A 19,800-nucleotide genomic window follows, 5' to 3' on the forward strand; every position below is an offset into this window, starting at 1 on the left:
AAACTCTGAAAGGTTCCCCATTACAGAACAACACTACTCCTGAGACCACAAGTTTATGGTCGGGCAGCCTCGTTTTCATCCTTGTCACTGACTCTTATAGTTACTACTGCCAAGGATAGGCTTGGTAGTGGAGAGGCTGCTAAGAGAAAGAGAGAGAAAGAGGAGGGCTTCAGAGAGAGAAAGACAGAAACGGAGAGAAAGAGAGATGCTACCGAGAGAGAATATCACAGAGAGCATTTCAACCTATCTTAGAGTCTGCAAAAACAGCTGTTCTCACCATGATTCTGCTGGCGGTATTGGACTGTTTCGATGTGAAGGGCTGGCTGGTGTTTATCTTTGTGTTTCTCTTGGTGGTGGACATTGTCAGAAACAGAACTCCAACTAACTTCCCCCCTGGACCCTGGTCTGTTCCTTTCCTGGGTAATATCTTCACAGGGCTCGACTTCAAGACCATTGACAAGGTCAGAAAAATACTCATATAATCATTGCTCATTTTAATCAGAAATATTTGATTACTAATGACTTATGTTACCAATACTATATCTTTACTAGTGCAGTGAAATAATTGACACAGATTTGACTTGCATGTGGCGTGTTTTACACAGGGCACCATTGAAAAATAACTGTGGTCTCAATTGGGATTCTCTAAATAAAGGTTAAATATTTTATAAAAATGTAATAAATGTGTCACAACCATTCCTTCCTTCCCTGTAGATGGCTGAGGACTATGGTCCAGTGTTCAGCCTGCGTCGAGGCAGTGACAGGGTAGTGTTTATCTCAGGGTATAAGATGGTGAAGGAAGCTCTGGTCAACCAACTGGACAGTTTCTATGACCGGCCCATTGTCCCTCTGTTTCATGTCACCTTCAAAGGCATTGGTGAGTGAGTGGCACACTATTCCCTACATAGTGCACCACTTCTGACCAGGCCAGGCTCCAGTGAGAAAGCATGTGAGCACTAGAATGTAAGGTTTGGATACACCTTTTTGTTTTTACTATTTTCTACATTGTATAATAATAGTGAACACATCAAACTATGAAATAATACATATGGAATCATGTAGTAACCAGAAAAGTGTTAATCAAAATATGTTTTAGATTCTTCAAAGTAGTCACCCTTTGACTTGATGAAAGCTTTTCACACTCTTGGCATTCTCTCATTCTTTTTCAACAGTCTTGAAGGAGTTCTCACATATGCTAAGGACTTGTTGGCTGCTTTTCCTTCGCTCTACGGTCCAACAGTTATACTGTTAGCATTGAGGTGGTGTGCCCTAGTAGGCAGACCCCTGTGTGCGGCTCACCCTGTACTATCAGCTCCAATATAAATAACATGAGCAAGTCTACTTCTGATAAGCTTCCCAGTAAAGCATTAAAAACAATCAAGCAAACCAGAAAAGTGCTCAAAATAACCCATGTTAACATGTGCAGCTTGAGAAACAAGGTCCATGAAGTACAGTGCCTTGCGAAAGTATTCGGCCCCCTTGAACTTTGCGACCTTTTGCCACATTTCAGGCTTCAAACATAAAGATATAAAACTGTATTTTTTTGTGAAGAATCAACAACAAGTGGGACACAATCATGAAGTGGAACGACATTTATTGGATATTTCAAACTTTTTTAACAAATCAAAAACTGAAAAATTGGGCATGCAAAATTATTCAGCCCCTTTACTTTCAGTGCAGCAAACTCTCTCCAGAAGTTCAGTGAGGATCTCTGAATGATCCAATGTTGACCTAAATGACTAATGATGATAAATACAATCCACCTGTGTGTAATCAAGTCTCCGTATAAATGCACTTGCACTGTGATAGTCTCAGAGGTCCGTTAAAAGCGCAGAGAGCATCATGAAGAACAAGGAACACACCAGGCAGGTCCGAGATACTGTTGTGAAGAAGTTTAAAGACGGATTTGGATACAAAAAGATTTCCCAAGCTTTAAACATCCCAAGGAGCACTGTGCAAGCGATAATATTGAAATGGAAGGAGTATCAGACCACTGCAAATCTACCAAGACCTGGCCGTCCCTCTAAACTTTCAGCTCATACAAGGAGAAGACTGATCAGAGATGCAGCCAAGAGGCCCATGATCACTCTGGATGAACTGCAGTGATCTACAGCTGAGGTGGGAGACTCTGTCCATAGGACAACAATCAGTCGTATATTGCACAAATCTGGCCTTTATGGAAGAGTGGCAAGAAGAAAGCCATTTCTTAAAGATATCCATAAAAAGTGTAGTTTAAAGTTTGCCACAAGCCACCTGGGAGACACACCAAACATGTGGAAGAAGGTGCTCTGGTCAGATGAAACCAAAATTGAACTTTTTGGCAACAATGCAAAACGTTATGTTTGGCGTAAAAGCAACACAGCTGAACACACCATCCCCACTGTCAAACATGGTGGTGGCAGCATCATGGTTTGGGCCTGCTTTTCTTCAGCAGGGACAGGGAAGATGGTTAAAATTGATGGGAAGATGGATGGAGCCAAATACAGGACCATTCTGGAAGAAAACCTGATGGAGTCTGCAAAAGACCTGAGACTGGGACGGAGATTTGTCTTCCAACAAGACAATGATCCAAAACATAAAGCAAAATCTACAATGGAATGGTTCAAAAATAAACATATCCAGGTGTTAGAATGGCCAAGTCAAAGTCCAGACCTGAATCCAATCGAGAATCTGTGGAAAGAACTGAAAACTGCTGTTCACAAATGCTCTCCATCCAACCTCACTGAGCTTGAGCTGTTTTGCAAGGAGGAATGGGAAAACATTTCAGTCTCTCGATGTGCAAAACTGATAGAGACATACCCCAAGCGACTTACAGCTGTAATCGCAGCAAAAGGTGGCGCTACAAAGTATTAACTTAAGGGGGCTGAATAATTTTGCACGCCCAATTTTTCAGTTTTTGATTTGTTAAAAAAGTTTGAAATATCCAATAAATGTCGTTCCACTTCATGATTGTGTCCCACTTTTTGTTGATTCTTCACAAAAAAATACAGTTTTATATCTTTATGTTTGAAGCCTGAAATGTGGCAAAAGTTCGCAAAGTTCAAGGGGGCCGAATACTTTCGCAAGGCACTGTATATAACTTGCTTGTAACAGATGACATTCATATTCTGATCTCTGAAACTTACTTAGATAATACTTTTGATGATACTGTGGTAGCAATACATGGTTATAACGTCTACTGAAAAGACAGACATGCCAACAGGGGCGGTGTTGCGGTCTATATTCAGAACTACATTCCTGTAAAGCTTAGAGATGATCTCATGTTAAATACTGTTGAAGTAATATGGCTACAGGTTCATCTGCCTCACCTTAAGCCTATTCTTGTGGGAAGCTGCTATAGACCACCAAGTGCCAAAAGTCAGTAACTGGTGTGGTGGTTCATTTATTTACTATCAAATGAGGAGAGACAAACTTATCACACAAGTCAGAGTTATACTTAAACGAAATCTTTAATAGTGAGAGTTTGCAATAGTGATGGCTGGTCGACGAATCACCATCTCTGATGATTCGTTGAGAGCAAAAGTACAAAGGTACAAAAGTACAAAGGTCTTTTATAGCCAAGATACACCCCTTTCAACCTACATGATGAACAACAAATATATAGAATGGGTCACAAGGTTAAGATCTGTATGAAAGATACCTATAATACATAGCAGACAGTATCTGCTGTGTCAACAGTTTTCATTGTATAGACCAGTGTCTGGCCCTCCGACTCCAAACTGGAACCATCTCCCCCTGGTACGGTATAAACAGAAAACATTAACACATGCTCTGGAATGCTCTTTAGGTGTTATCACCCAAACGACATCGTAAATCTCCTGTCAGTGTTATCCTCAGTAGAACACACACACAATAGTTAAGAATACTCTATTCTGTTGAAATAAAACAACCATTTGATTCAATAAAAGTATTATAACATAATCTTGCACTTTTGCCACCATACTGGATAACATGTGTGAAATGCTTGATAATGTAAATGATATCAACAGAGCTATATTTTCTGGGGGATTTAAATATTGACTGACTCTCATCAAGCTTCCCACTCAATTTTTTTAAAACTGTAACCAGTGGCTGCAACTTGGTTCAGGTTGTCAGTCAGCCTACCAGAGTATTTACAAACAGCACAGGAATGAAATCATCAACATGTAATGATCACATCTTTACTAATGCTGCAGAAATTTGCTTGAAAGCAGTATCCAAATCCATAGGATGTAGAGATCACAATATAGTAGTCATATCTAGGAAAACCAAAGTTCCAAAGGCTGGGCCTAATATAATGTATAAGAGGTCATACAATACGTTTTGTAGGGATTCGTATGTTGATGATGTAAATAATATTTGCTGGTCTGTGGGGTGTAATGAGGGCAACTAGATGCTAAACTTGACACATTTATGAAATTGCTCATTCCAGTTACTAATAAGCACGCGCCCATTAAGACAATTACTGTAAAACCTGTTAAATCCCCTTGGATTGATGAGGAATTGAAAAATGGTGTGGTTTAGAGCAGTGGTTCCCAAACATTTTATAGTCCCGTACCCCTTCAAACATTCAACCTCCAGCTGCGTACCCCCTCTAGCACCAGGGTCAGTGCACTCTCAAATGTTGTTTTTTTGCCATCATTGTAAGCCTGTCACACATACACTATAAGATACACTCATTCTTATGTTTAAAAATGTGAGTTTTTGTCACAACCCGGCTTGTGGGAAGTGACAAAGAGCTCTTATAGGACCAGGGCACAAATAATAATGTAATAATAATCAATCATTTTGCTCTTTATTTAGCCATCTTACATATAAAACTTTATTTGTTTATCAAAAATTGTGAATAACTCACCACAGGTTAATGAGAAGGGTGTGCTTGAAAGGATGCACATAACTCTGCAATGTTGGGTTGTATTGGAGAGAATCTCAGTCTTAAATAATTTTCCACACACAGTCTGTGCCTGTATTTAGTTTTCATGCTAGTCAGGGCCGAGAATCCACTCTCACATAGGTACGTGGTTGCAAAGGGCATCAGTGTCTTAACAGCGTGATTTGCCAAGGCAGGATACGCAGCCCAATCCAGAAATCTGGCAGTGGTTTCTGATTAAATAAAATTTTCACAGAACCGCTTGTTGCAATTTCGATTAGGCTCTCCTGTTGAGATATCGGTAAGTCGACTGGAGGCAGGGCATGAAAGATATAACGAATCCAGTTGTTTGTATAATTCGTTTCGGGAAAGTACTTGAGTAATTGCGCACGCACCCAACTCACTCAGGTGCTTCGCTATATCACATTTGACATTGTCCGTAAGCTTGAGTTAATTTGCACACAAATGGAAAGACCTGTGTATTTCCTTGTTAATGCAGACAAAGAAGAGCTCCAACTTCTTAATCATAGCCTCAATTTTGTTCCGCACATGGAATATAGTTGCGGAGAGTCCCTGTAATCCTAGATTCAGATAATTCAGGTGAGAAAAAACATCACCCAGATAGGCCAGTCGTATGAGAAACTCATCATCATGCAAGCTGTCAGACAAGTGGAAATTATGGTCTTTAAAGAAAACTTTAAGCTCGTCTCTCAATTTAAAAAAAAACATTTCAATACTTTTCCCCTTGATAACCAGCGCACTTCTGTGTGTTGTAAAAGCATTACATGGTCGCTGCCCATATCATTGCATAGTGCAGAAAATAAACAAGAGTTCAGGGGCCCTGCTTTAACAAAATTAACCATTTTCACTGTGGTGTCCAAAATGTCTTTCAAGCTGTCAGGCATTCCTTTGGCAGCAAGAGCCTCTCGGTGGATGCTGCAGTGTACCCAAGTGATGTTGGGAGCAACTGCTTGCACGAGCGTTACCACTCCACTATGTCTCCCTGTCATGACTTTTGCGCCATCAGTACAGATACCAACACATCTTGACCACCAAAGTCCATTTGATGTCACAAAGCTGTCCAGTACTTTAAAAAATATATACTCTCCTGTTGTCCTGGTTTCCAGAAGACAATGTCTTTCTTAATTGACCCCCCATAAAGGTAACAGATATATACCAGGAGCTGTGCCAGGCCCACCACATCTGTTGACTCATCCAGCTTTATTGTATAAGATTCACTGGCTTGTATGCGAAGCAGTAATTGTTTCAAAACATCTCCTGCCATGTCACTGATGCGTCGTGAAACAGTGTTGATTGATGAAAGGCATTGTCTGTATAGTTTTTGGGGCTTTTTCCCCCAGCATTGTCCCAGCCATATCCGCGGCAGCAGGAAGAATTAAGCCCTTCCACAATAATTTGGGGCATGCATGTCCTAGCCACTCAGTTGCTCACCATATACGATGCTTCTAGCACCTTCGAATGAATGGTATCTGTTGCTTTTATACATGTCTTACTACTCAAAAGTCATCTTAATTCTTACTCAAAATTAATCTTAATTCTTGCTCAAAAAACTCCTGCGGCTTATTTTTCAAATGGGCATGTTTTGTTTCTAAATGTCTGCGCTAGAGTGAGGGTTTCATCGAGTTGTGAGATAGTACTTTTGCACCTTTAACACACTGTGGCTGAGGAAAGCACTACTCCCAATATACAGTGGGGAGAACAAGTATTTGATACACTGCCGATTTTGCATGTTTTCCTACTTAAAAAGCATGTAGAGGTCTGCAATTTTTAGCATAGGTGCACTTCAACAGAAAATCACATTGTATGATTTTTAAGAAACTAATTTGCATTTTCTTGCATGACATAAGTATTTGATCACCTACCAACCAGTAAGAATTCCGGCTCTCACAGACCTGTTAGTTTTTCTTTAAGAAGCCCTCCTGTTCTCCACTCATTACCTGTTTGAACTGCACCTGTTTGAACTCGTTACCTGTATAAAAGACACCTGTCCACACACTCAATCAAACAGACTCCAACCTCTCCACAATGGCCAAGACCAGAAAGCTGTGTAAGGACATCAGGGATAAAATTGTAGACTTGCACAAGGCTGGGATGGGCTACAGGACAAATAGGCAAGCAGCTTGGTGAGAAGGCAACAACTGTTGGCACAATTATTAGAAAATGGAAGAAGTTCAAGATGATGGTCAATCACCCTTGGTCTGGGGCTCCATGCAAGATCTCACCTCGTGGGGCATCAATGATCATGAGGAAGGTGAGGGATCAGCCCAGAACTACACTGCAGGACCTGGTCAATGGCCTGAAGAGAGCTGGGACCACAGTCTCAAAGAAAACCATTAGTAACACACTACGCCGTCATGGATTAAAATCCTGCAGCGCACGCAAGGTCCCCCTGCTCAAGCCAGCGCATGTCCAGGCCCGTCTGAAGTTTGCCAATGACCATCTGGATGATCCAGAGGAGAAATGGGAGAAGGTCATGTGGTCTGATGAGTCAAAAATAGAGCTGGCGCAGGTGTAGTACTGCTGGTAGTAGCAGTACTACCAGTAGAACTGGTATGTGTCTCTATGGACGCTGGCCTTACTTTTTTTAACCATTTATTAATTTTCGATTAAACGGAATGAGCGGCAGCTACATTTGGCTACATACAGTGCCTTGCGAAAGTATTCGGCCCCCTTGAACTTTGCAACCTTTTGCCACATTTCAGGCTTCAAACATAAAGATATAAAACTGTATTTTTTTGTGAAGAATCAACAACAAGTGGGACACAATCATGAAGTGGAACGACATTTATTGGATATTTCAAACTTTTTTAACAAATCAAAAACTGAAAAATTGGGCGTGCAAAATTATTCAGCCCCTTTACTTTCAGTGCAGCAAACTCTCTCCAGAAGTTCAGTGAGGATCTCTGAATGATCCAATGTTGACCTAAATGACTAATGATGATAAATACAATCCACCTGTGTGTAATCAAGTCTCCGTATAAATGCACCTGCACTGTGATAGTCTCAGAGGTCCGTTAAAAGCGCAGAGAGCATCATGAAGAACAAGGAACACACCAGGCAGGTTCGAGATACTGTTGTGAAGAAGTTTAAAGCCGGATTTGGATACAAAAAGATTTCCCAAGCTTTAAACATCCCAAGGAGCACTGTGCAAGCGATAATATTGAAATGGAAGGAGTATCAGACCACTGCAAATCTACCAAGACCTGGCCGTCCCTCTAAACTTTCAGCTCATACAAGGAGAAGACTGATCAGAGATGCAGCCAAGAGGCCCATGATCACTTTGGATGAACTGCAGAGATCTACAGCTGAGGTGGGAGACTCTGTCCATAGGACAACAATCAGTCGTATATTGCACAAATCTGGCCTTTATGGAAGAGTGGCAGGAAGAAAGCCATTTCTTAAAGATATCCATAAAAAGTGTTGTTTAAAGTGTGCCACAAGCCACCTGGGAGACACACCAAACATGTGGAAGAAGGTGCTCTGTTCAGATGAAACCAAAATTGAACTTTTTGGCAACAATGCAAAACGTTATGTTTGGCGTAAAAGCAACACAGCTCACACCATCCCCACTGTCAAACATGGTGGTGGCAGCATCATGGTTTGGGCCTGCTTTTCTTCAGCAGGGACAGGGAAGATGGTTAAAATTGATGGGAAGATGGATGGAGCCAAATACAGGACCATTCTGGAAGAAAACCTGATGGAGTCTGCAAAAGACCTGAGACTGGGACAGAGATTTGTCTTCCAACAAGACAATGATCCAAAACATAAAGCAAAATCTACAATGGAATGGTTCAATAATAAACATATCCAGGTGTTAGAATGGCCAAGTCAAAGTCCAGACCTGAATCCAATCGAGAATCTGTGGAAAGAACTGAAAACTGCTGTTCACAAATGCTCTCCATCCAACCTCACTGAGCTCGAGCTGTTTTGCAAGGAGGAATGGGAAAAAATGTCAGTCTCTCGATGTGCAAAACTGATAGAGACATACCCCAAGCGACTTACAGCTGTAATCGCAGCAAAAGGTGGCGCTACAAAGTATTAACTTAAGGGGGCTGAATAATTTTGCACGCCCAATATTTAAGTTTTTGATTTGTTAAAAAAGTTTGAAATATCCAATAAATGTCGTTCCACTTCATGATTGTGTCCCACTTGTTGTTGATTCTTCACAACAACAAAAAATACAGTTTTATATCTTTATGTTTGAAGCCTGAAATGTGGCAAAAGGTCGCAAAGTTCAAGGGGGCCGAATACTTTCGCAAGGCACTGTACGGACAATTAGTGGAATTCCCGCGAGAGAGTAATGGTTAATGTGATTGGATGTTAATTATTTGACTAGGCTACCTGCACTTCACATTGTGTTGTTATTTCGCTGAACACTAGATGGTTTAATTTTATTTTTGGCAGTGAAATGAGGCTAATCAGGCAAGAAGAAAACCTCACCCAAATGTATAGCCCCGTTGGAAAATATAAATGGACTGTTTGAAAATGTGAAAATAAAAATCACATTTTTATTTGGCGTACCCCCGACGGCATTGTGCGTACCCTTGGGGGTACTCCAATTTGGGAATACCTGGTTTAGAGGGATGAGGCAAAAGGTATGGCAAATAAGTCTGGCAGCCCAACTGATTGGCAAACATACTGCAAATTAAGAAATCATGTGACTAAACTGAATAAAAGGAAGGCTACAAAGGTTAAAGTGCAATATGTAGTACAGGGACAGTCACCATTGTTCCTGTAAACAGACAAGGGATATGGGTGGAGAAATGTAACCACTCACACTCACAGACAGTCATGGCCACAGACCGACCATCCACTGGACCAAAAATAAAGTTTACAATGCTTTTTTTATGTAGGTGTAAACAAAATAAAAAACAGCGCAAAACAAGCTCACATTTTAGTCTCTGACAGGGCAAGATGAACAAGGCATCCACACCAAGAAATGCTCATCCAACCCTTAAGTCACAGGGGTGTCAAATACAGAGTTATTTTTGTTTTAATATGAATGCCATAGGTGTAAATTCTTCTTCTAAACAGTCATGGGAGTCGGTATCAATTGAAGGCATATTCAGACCATTAAATAATCAATCAGCAAAGGGTATTGAGGAGATTCAGAGTTGTATAGCTCAGAGTAAAATTGTTTGAATTGATCATTTCTTTCTTTATGTATAACTGTGGTAGTACCAGACAGGGTTCTTATTGGTGGAATTAAATGTGAGGCCTCAGATTTACAGATATGATGTGCAAGGAGTTTACTGGCTTTGTCACCTTATTCATACACTCTGTATCGAGCTCCTAAGATTAATTGTTCGCCTTGTCTGGTAGAAAGCTCATCAAATTCAGATTGGAGTACCTGGCATTCTTTATGTACACTTGAAGTTGGAAGTTTGCATGCACTTAGTTTGGAGTCATTAAAACTCGTTTTTCAACCACTCCACAAATTTCTTGTTAACAAACTATAGGTTTGGCAAGTCGGTTAGGACATCTACTCTGTGCACGACACAAGTAATTTTTCCAACAATTGTTTACAGACAGATTATTTCACTTATAATTCACTGTATCACAATTCCAGTGGGTCAGAAGTTTACATACACTAAGTTGACTGTGCCTTTAAACAGCTTGGAAAATTCCCAAAAATTATGTCATGGCTTTAGAAGCTTCTGATATGCTATTTGACATCATTTGAGTCAATTAGAGGTGTACCTGTGGATGTATTTCAAGGCCTACCTTCAAACTCAGTACCTCTTTGCTTGACATCATGGGAATCAGCCAAGACCTCAGAAAAAAAATGTAGACCTCCACAAGTCTGGTTCATCCTTGGCAGCAATTTCCAAACGCCTGAAGGTACCATCTGTATAAACAATAGTACGCAAGTATAAACACCATGGGACCACGAAGCTGTCATACAGATCAGGAAGGAGACGTGTTCTGTCTCCTAGAGATGAACGTACTTTGGTGTGAAAAGTGCAAATCAATCCCAGAACAATAGCAAAGGACCTTGTGAAGATGCTGGAGGAAACGAGTACAAAAGTATCTATATCCATCTATAGTCCTATATCGACATAACCTGAAAGCCCGCTCAGCAAGGAAGAAGCCACTGCTCCAAAACCACCATAAAAAAGCCAGACAACAGTTTGCAACTGCACATGAGGACAAAGATCGTACTTTTTGGAGAAATGTCCTCTGGTCTGATGAAACAAAAATAGAACTGTTTGGCCATAATGACCATTGTTATGTTTGGAGGAAAAAGGGGGAAAAAACGTGTAGCCTCGGAACATTTGCTGTTTACTGGGTCAGTACCAACAGATGCAGTAAACAAATAACCAAAAATATTTTGAGTCACTGAGACACTATGTAAACAAACTGAATAGGTGAATTAGACAGCATGGAAACAAAGGAGTTAAATAAACCCTTAATACAATGAAATTAAAATACTTGTAAGGCAAGCACACTAGATGATCAAAATATTAGTTCACATCAAATAAGCCAAATAAGTACGTTATACCTAAACATAGTTGTACCACAGGTGGGCTACTTACTTACTATCCACAGTTCGCAAGCAACAGTTGCTGATCTATGGGCAAGTTCAAGACTTCTTGGTGGGACGTTGAATGTGAGCCATAGCCTCATCCGGAGAATCAAAGTCTTTACCATCATGAGAAAGCAACAGACGGCTGGGAATCGCAGTCCATACTTCACACCTGGATGGTCCCGTAGCAGTTGTTTGGCCTGCCCGAAATCTGCGCGCTGCCTGGACACAGTGGGGGAGTAGTTCTGGTAGATAGAGAAGCTCTGTCCTTGAAAGCTCGGAGGGGTATTGCGGGCTCGTCGGAGGTTCTCCATCTTATCATGGAAACAGTGCACTCGAAGAATGGCCTGTCATCATCCCGGGGCTTTGGGCGCAGTGACCGGTGGGCACGATCAATCAGGGGCTTCTCATCCATGGCAAGAACATCCTTCAGCAGCCCAGAAACAAAATATGTGGCGCGAGGCATTTCTGCTGACTCTGGGACCGATACCAGTCTCAGGTTATTGCGGCGAGAGAAACCCTCTAAACTCATACAACTCTCCTGTACCTTTTTCAGATCTGAAGCCAGGCATTTTACGTAAGCACCCAGGGAGGTAGTTAGGTCTGAGACACTGGCAGCGGAGGTCTCCAGTGCTGCAGTCGTCGTTGTTTTGATTGATGTGATTGCTGGCACCGTCTCGTTCTGCAGGATGGTTAGATCTGCTTTTAAAGTATCAGAAACCTCCCGTATTTCAACTCTCTCAGAGCATAGTAGTTTGATGGCCTCGAGAATGTTCATTCCAGGCCAAGCCGCACCCTCGGGTAAAGTATGAGTCTCCGGGCCCTCAGACTCAGGAGAGGACGGTGATAAGAGTGCGTCTTGTAGTCCGAGTTTTCTCAGTCATGTTTTTGGCCTTATGTTTCGTCGACATGCTGACATTGGAAAGCAGAGTGGTCTTGCGTTTTATGGAAAGCGATCACCAAACTAATATTTGAAAATAAATACGATTTTGCTGCAAAATATACATAAACTGTAAGAATACTGCAGTAGCGAACGGAAAACACTTTGGTCGCACATTGCGCCCCTAGCAGCCCCCCCCCAGAGGGTGTTTTTTAATAGAAGCCTCTCAAACATAATCCAGTTAGAATCAGGAATTGTTGTTTTGTTTAGGCCCCTTACTTTTTTCAATCTTTACTAACGACATGCCACTGGCTTAAAGCCAGTGTGTCTATGTATGCGGATGACTCAACACTATACACGTCAGCTACTACAACAACTGAAATGACTGCAACCCTTAACAAAGAGCTGCATTTAGTTTCAAAATGGGTAGCAAGGAACAAGTTAGTCCTAAATATTTCCAAAACTAAAAGCATTGTATTTGGGACAAATCATTCACTAAACCCTAAACCTCAACTACATCTCTTAATGAATAATGTGGAAATTTAGCAAGATGAGGTGACTAAACTGCTTGGAGTAACACCGGATTGTACACTGTCATTACTGTCCATACTAAAGTGTTACTCTACCTTCTTAACAACACTATCAACAAGGCAGGTCCTACAGACCTTAGTTTTGTCGCACCTAGACTACTGTTCAGTAGTGTGGTCAGGTGCCACAAAGAGGGACTTAGGAAAAAGACAGTTGGCTCAGAACAGGGCAGCACGGCTGGCCCTTAAAAGTACACCGAGAGCTAACAATAATGACATGCAAGTCAATCTCACATGGCTAAAAGTGGAAGAGAGATTGACTTCATCACTACTTGTTTTTATAAGAGGTGTTGACAAGCTGAATGTACCCAGCTGTTTGTTTAAAATACTTGCACACAGCTCGGACAGCCATACCCCACAAGACATGCCACCAGAGGTCTCTTCACAGTCCCCAAGTCCAGAACAGACTATGGGAGGCGCACAGTACTACATAGAGCCATGACTACATGGAGCGCTATATTCCACATCAGGTAACTGATGTAAGCAGTAGAATCCAATAAAAAAAAAAACAGGTAAAAATACAACTTATGGAACAATGGGAACTGTGAAGAGACACAGAAAGGTACAGACATATACATACATTGTGATATTGTTGTATGGTGGTATTAAACATTTTGTATTGTAGATATGTAGTGGTGTAATAATGTTATATGATGTCCTGTTTTATCTTTTGTTTTATATATAATGTAGGTGCTTTAATATGTTTGTACCCTAGGAAGAGTAGCTGCTGCCTTGGCAACTCATCACAAACCATCTCAATTGGGTTGAGGTTGGGTGATTGTGGAGGCCAGGTCATCTGATGGAGCAACATCAATCTTGTTCTTGGTCGAATAGCCCTTACACAGCCTGGAAGTGTGTGTTGGGTCATTGTCCTGTTGAAAAACAAATGATAGTCCCACTAACCACAAACCAGATGGGATGGCGTATCACTGCAGAATGCTGTGGTAGCCATGCTGGTTAAGTGTGCCTTGAATTCTAAATAAATCAGTGTCACCAGCAAAGCACGCCCACACCATCACACCTCCTCCTCCTTGCTTCATGGTGGGAACCACACATACAGAGATCATTCGTTCACCTACTCTGCGTCTCACAAAGACACGGTGGTTGAAACCAAAAATCTAAAATTTAGACTCATCAGACCAAAGGACAGATTTCCACTGGTCTAATGTCCATTGCTTGTGTTTCTTGGCCCAAGCAAGTCTCTTATTCTTATTGGTGTCCTTTAGTAGTGGTTTCTTTACAGCAATTCGACCATGAAGGCCTGATTGACACAGTCTCCTCCGAGCGGTTGATGTTGAGATGTGTGTTACTTGAGCTCTGTGAAGCATTTATTTGGGCTACAATCTGAGGTGCAGTTAGCTCTAATAAACTTGACTGACCTTCTGATGTCTTAAAGTAATGATGGACTGTAATTTCTCTTTGCTTATTTGAGCTGTTCTTGCCATAATATGGACTTGTTTTTCCCCCAAATAGGGCTATCTTCTGTATTCCACCTTTACCTTGTCACATCACAACTGATTGGCTCAAACGCATTAAGAAGGAAAGATATTCCACAAATGAACTTTTAACAAGACACACCTGTTAATTGAAATGCATTCTCCAGGTGACTACCTCATGAAGCTGGTTGAGAGAATGCCAAGTGTGTGCAAAGCTGTCATCAAGGCAAAGGGTGGCTACTTTGAAGAATCTCAAATATATAAAATATAACACTTTTTTAGTCACTACATTATTCCATATGTGTTATTTCATAGTTTTGATGTTGTCACTATTATTCCACAATGTACAAAATAGTAAAAATAAAGAAAAACCCTTAATGAGTATGTGTGTCTAAACGTTTGACTGGTACTGTATATATTGTCAATAATCTAAAGATGCTTGCCTACCTCACTTCCTCTCCTTCATCTGAAATAGCTGAAAAAGGATGCCTACCAGGAATTCACTTTCCACCTGTCCAATGCACCTATCACTGCAGATGGGGGAAAGGAGATAAGGAGATGAAGGATATTTTAGACTATTGAGATCCACCCAATACCTGGCTCTTAATCTCCACCTCTCCTCTGACTTCAGGTATCGCTCTAAGCAACGGTCTCATGTGGAAGAGCCAGAGAAAGTTTGCTCATACCCACCTGCGATACTTCGGAGAAGGGAAGGTTGGACTGGAGCACTACATCCAGCTGGAGAGCAACTTCCTGTGTGAGGCCTTCAAAGAGGAGCAGGGTATGTATACGGTACAGTATATGTAGTGTTAGGGTTACTGCTTTTTATTTAATAGAAATAACAACACTGCACTGTAGACATACACCAGACATGTACTGTACACATTCCTGTCATAACATTGTGAGAACACACTTGATACTTGCACACTCTATCAATATATCATGTCAACTGTGTCCCCTATAGAATAAGTGTAACCTTCATGTGCCTTTGGTCCACTTATACTTAACTTACTACTACTACTAATAATAAAATAATAAAGACACATGCAGGACAACAGTTGATGAGAGAATCCATCCAAGCTTTGCATAGCCAGTATGTGTTACTGTCAGGGGGAGGGTTCAACCCCCATTACATCCTGAACAACGCGGTGGGGAACATTATCTCTTCTGTGGTGTTCGGCCATCGCTTCGAGTACAGCGATGAAAACTTCCAGAAGCTCCTACGCTTGGACAACGAGGTTGTGATATTATCCGGCACTGCTCGGGCTCAGGTGGGTGTCAAGTTGTTGGCTGGTCAATGGTCTTAACTCCTTCAGATGGGATGTTAAACTTAGAGCCTAGCTCTCAGTGGTCAGAGCTCATGTCCATCGCAAAACTATTTTGGTGAATTACCTGAAAAATCCTATCCTTTTATCATAACTATTATGCACATACAGTATAAACAGGAAAATAAACATAACTGTTCTCCTGTAGTTTGATCTGTATGTGTAACTCTGTCCCTCTCTGTCCCAGCTGTATGATGCCTTCCCACGCATCATGAAATACCTGCCTGGTCCCCACCAGACCATCCACTCCAACTACCAACAGATTACCGACTTCCTGCGGGCAGAGATAGAGAAGCATCAGGAGGACTGGGATCCAGAAGACCCCCGGGACTACATAGACACATACCTCACAGAGATTGACAAGGTATGGTACCAGAATAGTAGCCAACACTAAGACAAAGGTCAAAGACACACATCACGTGAATGTAGCAAACCCCTTCTACCAGACAGACAAGTCATGTTTTGTTTTATTTTGACACATTCCAATCCACCTTCTCCTTCAACATTCTCAGAGGAAGGAGGACCCTAAAGCTGGCTTCAACACAGAGACTCTGGTGGTGTGTACTCTGGACCTGATCGAGGCTGGGATGGAGTCCGCTGCCACCACCTTACGCTGGGCCCTGGTCTACATGATGAACTACCCAGAGATACAAGGTGAGTCAACTCTTCCACAGCACCACTGAGTTTAATTGATCAATTGATTGATCCCTTCTCCTTTATCCCTCCAGAGAAGGTCCAGGCTGAGATAGACAGAGTGATAGGACAGTCCCGCCAGCCCACCACGGCTGACAGACCCAACATGCCCTTCACTGACGCTGTCATCCATGAGACACAGAGGATAGGAAACATTGTGCCGCTGGGTTTCCCCAAGATGGCCAGCAAAGACACGAAACTTGGGGGATATTTCATACCCAAGGTAAGATACAGCATTAACAGTCCTGAGTCCCTCCATGTGTCAAGTGAATGATACTTGTCCCTGAACTTTTGTGACATTCAGCTCTCAAGGCTAGTAGAATACAAACAATAGCTACCAAAATCCATGGATGATTTGTACAGTTAGTCATTAATGTACCAACTTAACCATATGGCTGCTACAACTGATAATAGGCTATAGTCCTGCTTTGCACATTGCTGGGCAGGTGGGCAGTCTGTGAGTTACAATATCTCTGTGCTATTCAGGGGACGGTTGTCAGCACCAACCTGTCTTCGGTGCTGTTTGACAAAGACGAGTGGGAAACTCCAAACACTTTCAACCCAGAGCACTTCCTGGATTCTGAAGGACAGTTCAGAAGGAGAGATGCCTTCCTGCCTTTCTCAGCAGGTGATACAACAGACTATCCGTACAACATGTATTGTTTGTTGCTCAGGTTATGATCTCTGTGGGTTGTGTTTTCATGTTTTTATTACAAACTTGTGTGATGAGTAACCTTGCCTGTGACCGGAAAACTTAACATTAAGATTAAGAGCTCTTTATGGGTCAATTGTACAGAAGGTCCAACTGAAATTTGACATCTGCTTTTATCACAACTCGTCCGAAAGACACACGTATACAGGTTTTTGGAGAGGTGGGGGGCTTCCACACTGAGTGCCCAGGGAGCTGTTGTTTTTGGGGGGTTAAGTGCATTGCTCAGGGTTACAACGGTAGGCAATAGCATCTAGGATTTGATACCAACTACTCTCCTGTTGCCAGCTCACTTCCAGACAGATTTTGTTCAGTTGAACCTGATATCTGCCACTCCTGAGCTTTTGACAAATGATCCAGGTTCAAACCCAGTCAGTCACATATCTTTCTCCTTCAGGTAAGCGTGTGTGTCTCCTCATATTAAATGTGTGTGTGTCTGTCTCTCCAGGTAAGCGTGCGTGTGTGGGGGAGCATCTGGCTCGTATGGAACTGTTCCTGTTCTTCTCCTCCTTGCTCCAGCGTTTCTCCTGGTCTCCGGTCCCTGGAGCCATGCCCAGTTTGGAGGGTGTCCTGGGGTTCACTCACTCCCCAGCAGAGTTCCTGGTCCGAGCCCTGCCACGGTGACCACCTCCTCACATTGACCACTTCCCCCTCACTCTGATCAAAACATAGAGCATCACATGATGTATCCAAACTGGCTGGCTGGAAGAAGCAGGAAACAGCTGTGAGTGTTGTGATTCACTGGACAGGGAGAAGTAGACTACAGGATATCATTACTGTGTATTTTATAGATTCAACTACAGGTAACTGCAATTTACAGAGCACTCAATACTGAACTAATAGCAATTTACTAACTCAGATTTACCGAAATTACACATTTTCCAGGTCCAATTATAGATAACATAATGTTCTTGGTGTTTCTTTTACTTTACATTTTTTACACTTTTGAACAGAATATTGATTTCCCTGTCATACAACTGTGTACTTTGTATCAAATAAAGATATGCAAAGGTGAATGACTTAAGGTTGATTTGAACGCAGTGACCTGTGTTTAGTTCTGGTCAGTAGGGGAAAGTGGGGAAATCGGGTTAGTTGAACCACCCCATGTTTCTAGGAAACCATACACAAAATGAATCGTGTGACCAAATATTTACAGTGGCTTCAGAAAGTATTTACACCCCTTGACTTTTTCCACATTTTGTTGTGTTACAGCCTGAATTTTAAATATTTTGTGTTACTGATCTACACACAATACCCCATAATGTCAAAAGTGGAATTATGTTTTTAGAATGTTTTACAAATTTGGCAATCCTAAATAAGTTCAGGAGCAAACATTTGCTTACCAAGTCACAAAATAAGTTGCATGGCCTCACTCTGTGTGCAATAGTAGTGTTTAACATGATTTGTTAATGACTACACCATCTCTGTAACCCACACATACAGTTATGTAAGTTCCTTCAGTGTAGCAGTGAATCTCAGACACGGGAGGTATGTGGCAGGGTCTACAGTCAATCACGGACAACAAAAGAAAAACCAGCCCCGTCGCGGACCACCATGTCTTGCTCCCAGACAAACTAAACAACTTCTTTGCTCGCGTTGAGGACAATATATTGCCACTGACAAGGCCCGCTACCAAAACCTGCGGGCTCTCCTTCACTGCTGCCAATGTGAGTAAAACATTTCAACGTGTTAACCCTCGCAAGGCTGCAGGCCCAGACAATATCCTTAGCCGCGTCTTCAGAGCATGCGCAGACCAGCTGGCTGGTGTGTTTACGGACATATTCAATCAATCCTTATCCCAGTCTGCTGTTCCCATATGCTTCAAGAGGGCCACCATTGTTCCTGTTCCCAAGAAAGCTAAGGTAACTGAGCTAAACGACTACCACCCCGTAGCACTCACTTCCGTCATCATGAAGTGCTTTCAGAGACAAGTCAAGGACCATATCACCTCCACCCTACCTGACACTCTAGACCCACTCCAATTTGCTTACCACCCCAATAGGTCCACAGACTACGCAATCGCAATCACACTGCACACTGCCCTAAGCCATTTGGACAAGAGGAATACCTATGTAAGAATGCTGTTCATTGACTACAGCTCAGCATTTAACACCATAGTAACCTCCAAACTCGTCCTTAAGCTCGAGACCCTGGGTCTACACCCTGCCCTGTGCAACTGGGTCCTGGACTTCCTGACGGGCCGCCCCCAGGTGGTGAGGGTAGGTAACAACATCTCCACCCCAATGATCCTCAATACTGGGGCCCCACAAGGGTGCGTTCTCAGCCCTCTCCTGTACTCCCTGTTCACCCATGACTGAGTGGCCATGCACACCTCCAACTCAATCATTAAGTTTGGAAACGACACTACAGTGGTAGGCTTGATTACCAACAACAACGAGACGGCCTACAGGGAGGAGGTGAGGGCCCTCAGAGTGTGGTGTGAAGAAAATAACCTCACACTCAATGTCAACAAAACAAAGGAGATGATCGTGGACTTCAGGAAACAGCAGAGGGAGCAGCCCCCTATCCACATCAACGGGACAGTAGTGGAGAGGGTGGAAAGTTTTAAGTTCCTCAGCGTGCACACAACTAATATCAGTAGCATTGTCAAAGCTGTACAAAAAAAGTTGCCAAACAAGCACACATACCAAACAATGTGTTTACAATACCGCGTTGGTGAAAATAGACAAAATCATTAGGGTGAGGCACATGAGCTACTAACAGCTTACTACACAACATACACTTAGTATTACTTTCTTTGCTACAGTCTACAT

The 19,800-nt window shown here is 42.2% G+C and overlaps 1 protein-coding gene across 3 annotated transcripts; it reads left to right on the forward strand.

Annotated features, from left to right (window-relative positions):
* LOC110521603 (cytochrome P450 2J2) lies at nt 1-18,042 on the forward strand. 3 transcript variants are annotated; one of them, XM_090231658.1, is made up of 9 exons: nt 1-461; nt 715-963; nt 14,931-15,080; nt 15,410-15,570; nt 15,812-15,988; nt 16,137-16,278; nt 16,353-16,540; nt 16,804-16,945; nt 17,475-18,042. In XM_090231658.1, exons 3-9 carry the CDS (start codon nt 14,954-14,956, stop codon nt 17,648-17,650), a joined length of 1,113 nt encoding a protein of 370 aa, XP_090087784.1. In that variant the 5' UTR covers nt 1-461; nt 715-963; nt 14,931-14,953; the 3' UTR covers nt 17,651-18,042. The 3 variants fall into 3 exon arrangements, with proteins under 3 accessions (XP_090087784.1, XP_021454948.2, XP_090087785.1); XM_021599273.3 differs by having other exon boundaries at nt 20-461; nt 715-877; XM_090231659.1 differs by having other exon boundaries at nt 152-461; nt 715-949.
* Nucleotides 18,043-19,800: the final 1,758 nt, after the last annotated feature.

The sequence above is a fragment of the Oncorhynchus mykiss genome, chromosome 4, assembly GCF_057628025.1.
Source record: "Oncorhynchus mykiss isolate SJ-2025 chromosome 4, ASM5762802v1, whole genome shotgun sequence".
NCBI lineage: Eukaryota > Metazoa > Chordata > Actinopteri > Salmoniformes > Salmonidae > Oncorhynchus > Oncorhynchus mykiss.

Coding starts and splice junctions, on each gene's coding strand:
- LOC110521603 (XM_021599273.3), top strand. CDS start 279: ATGATTCTGCTGGCGGTATTGGACTGTTTCGATGTGAAGGGCTGGCTG. Junction 462..714: donor ACTTCAAGACCATTGACAAG/GTCAGAAAAATA, acceptor CCTTCCCTGTAG/ATGGCTGAGGACTATGGTCC. Junction 16,279..16,352: donor GAACTACCCAGAGATACAAG/GTGAGTCAACTC, acceptor TTATCCCTCCAG/AGAAGGTCCAGGCTGAGATA.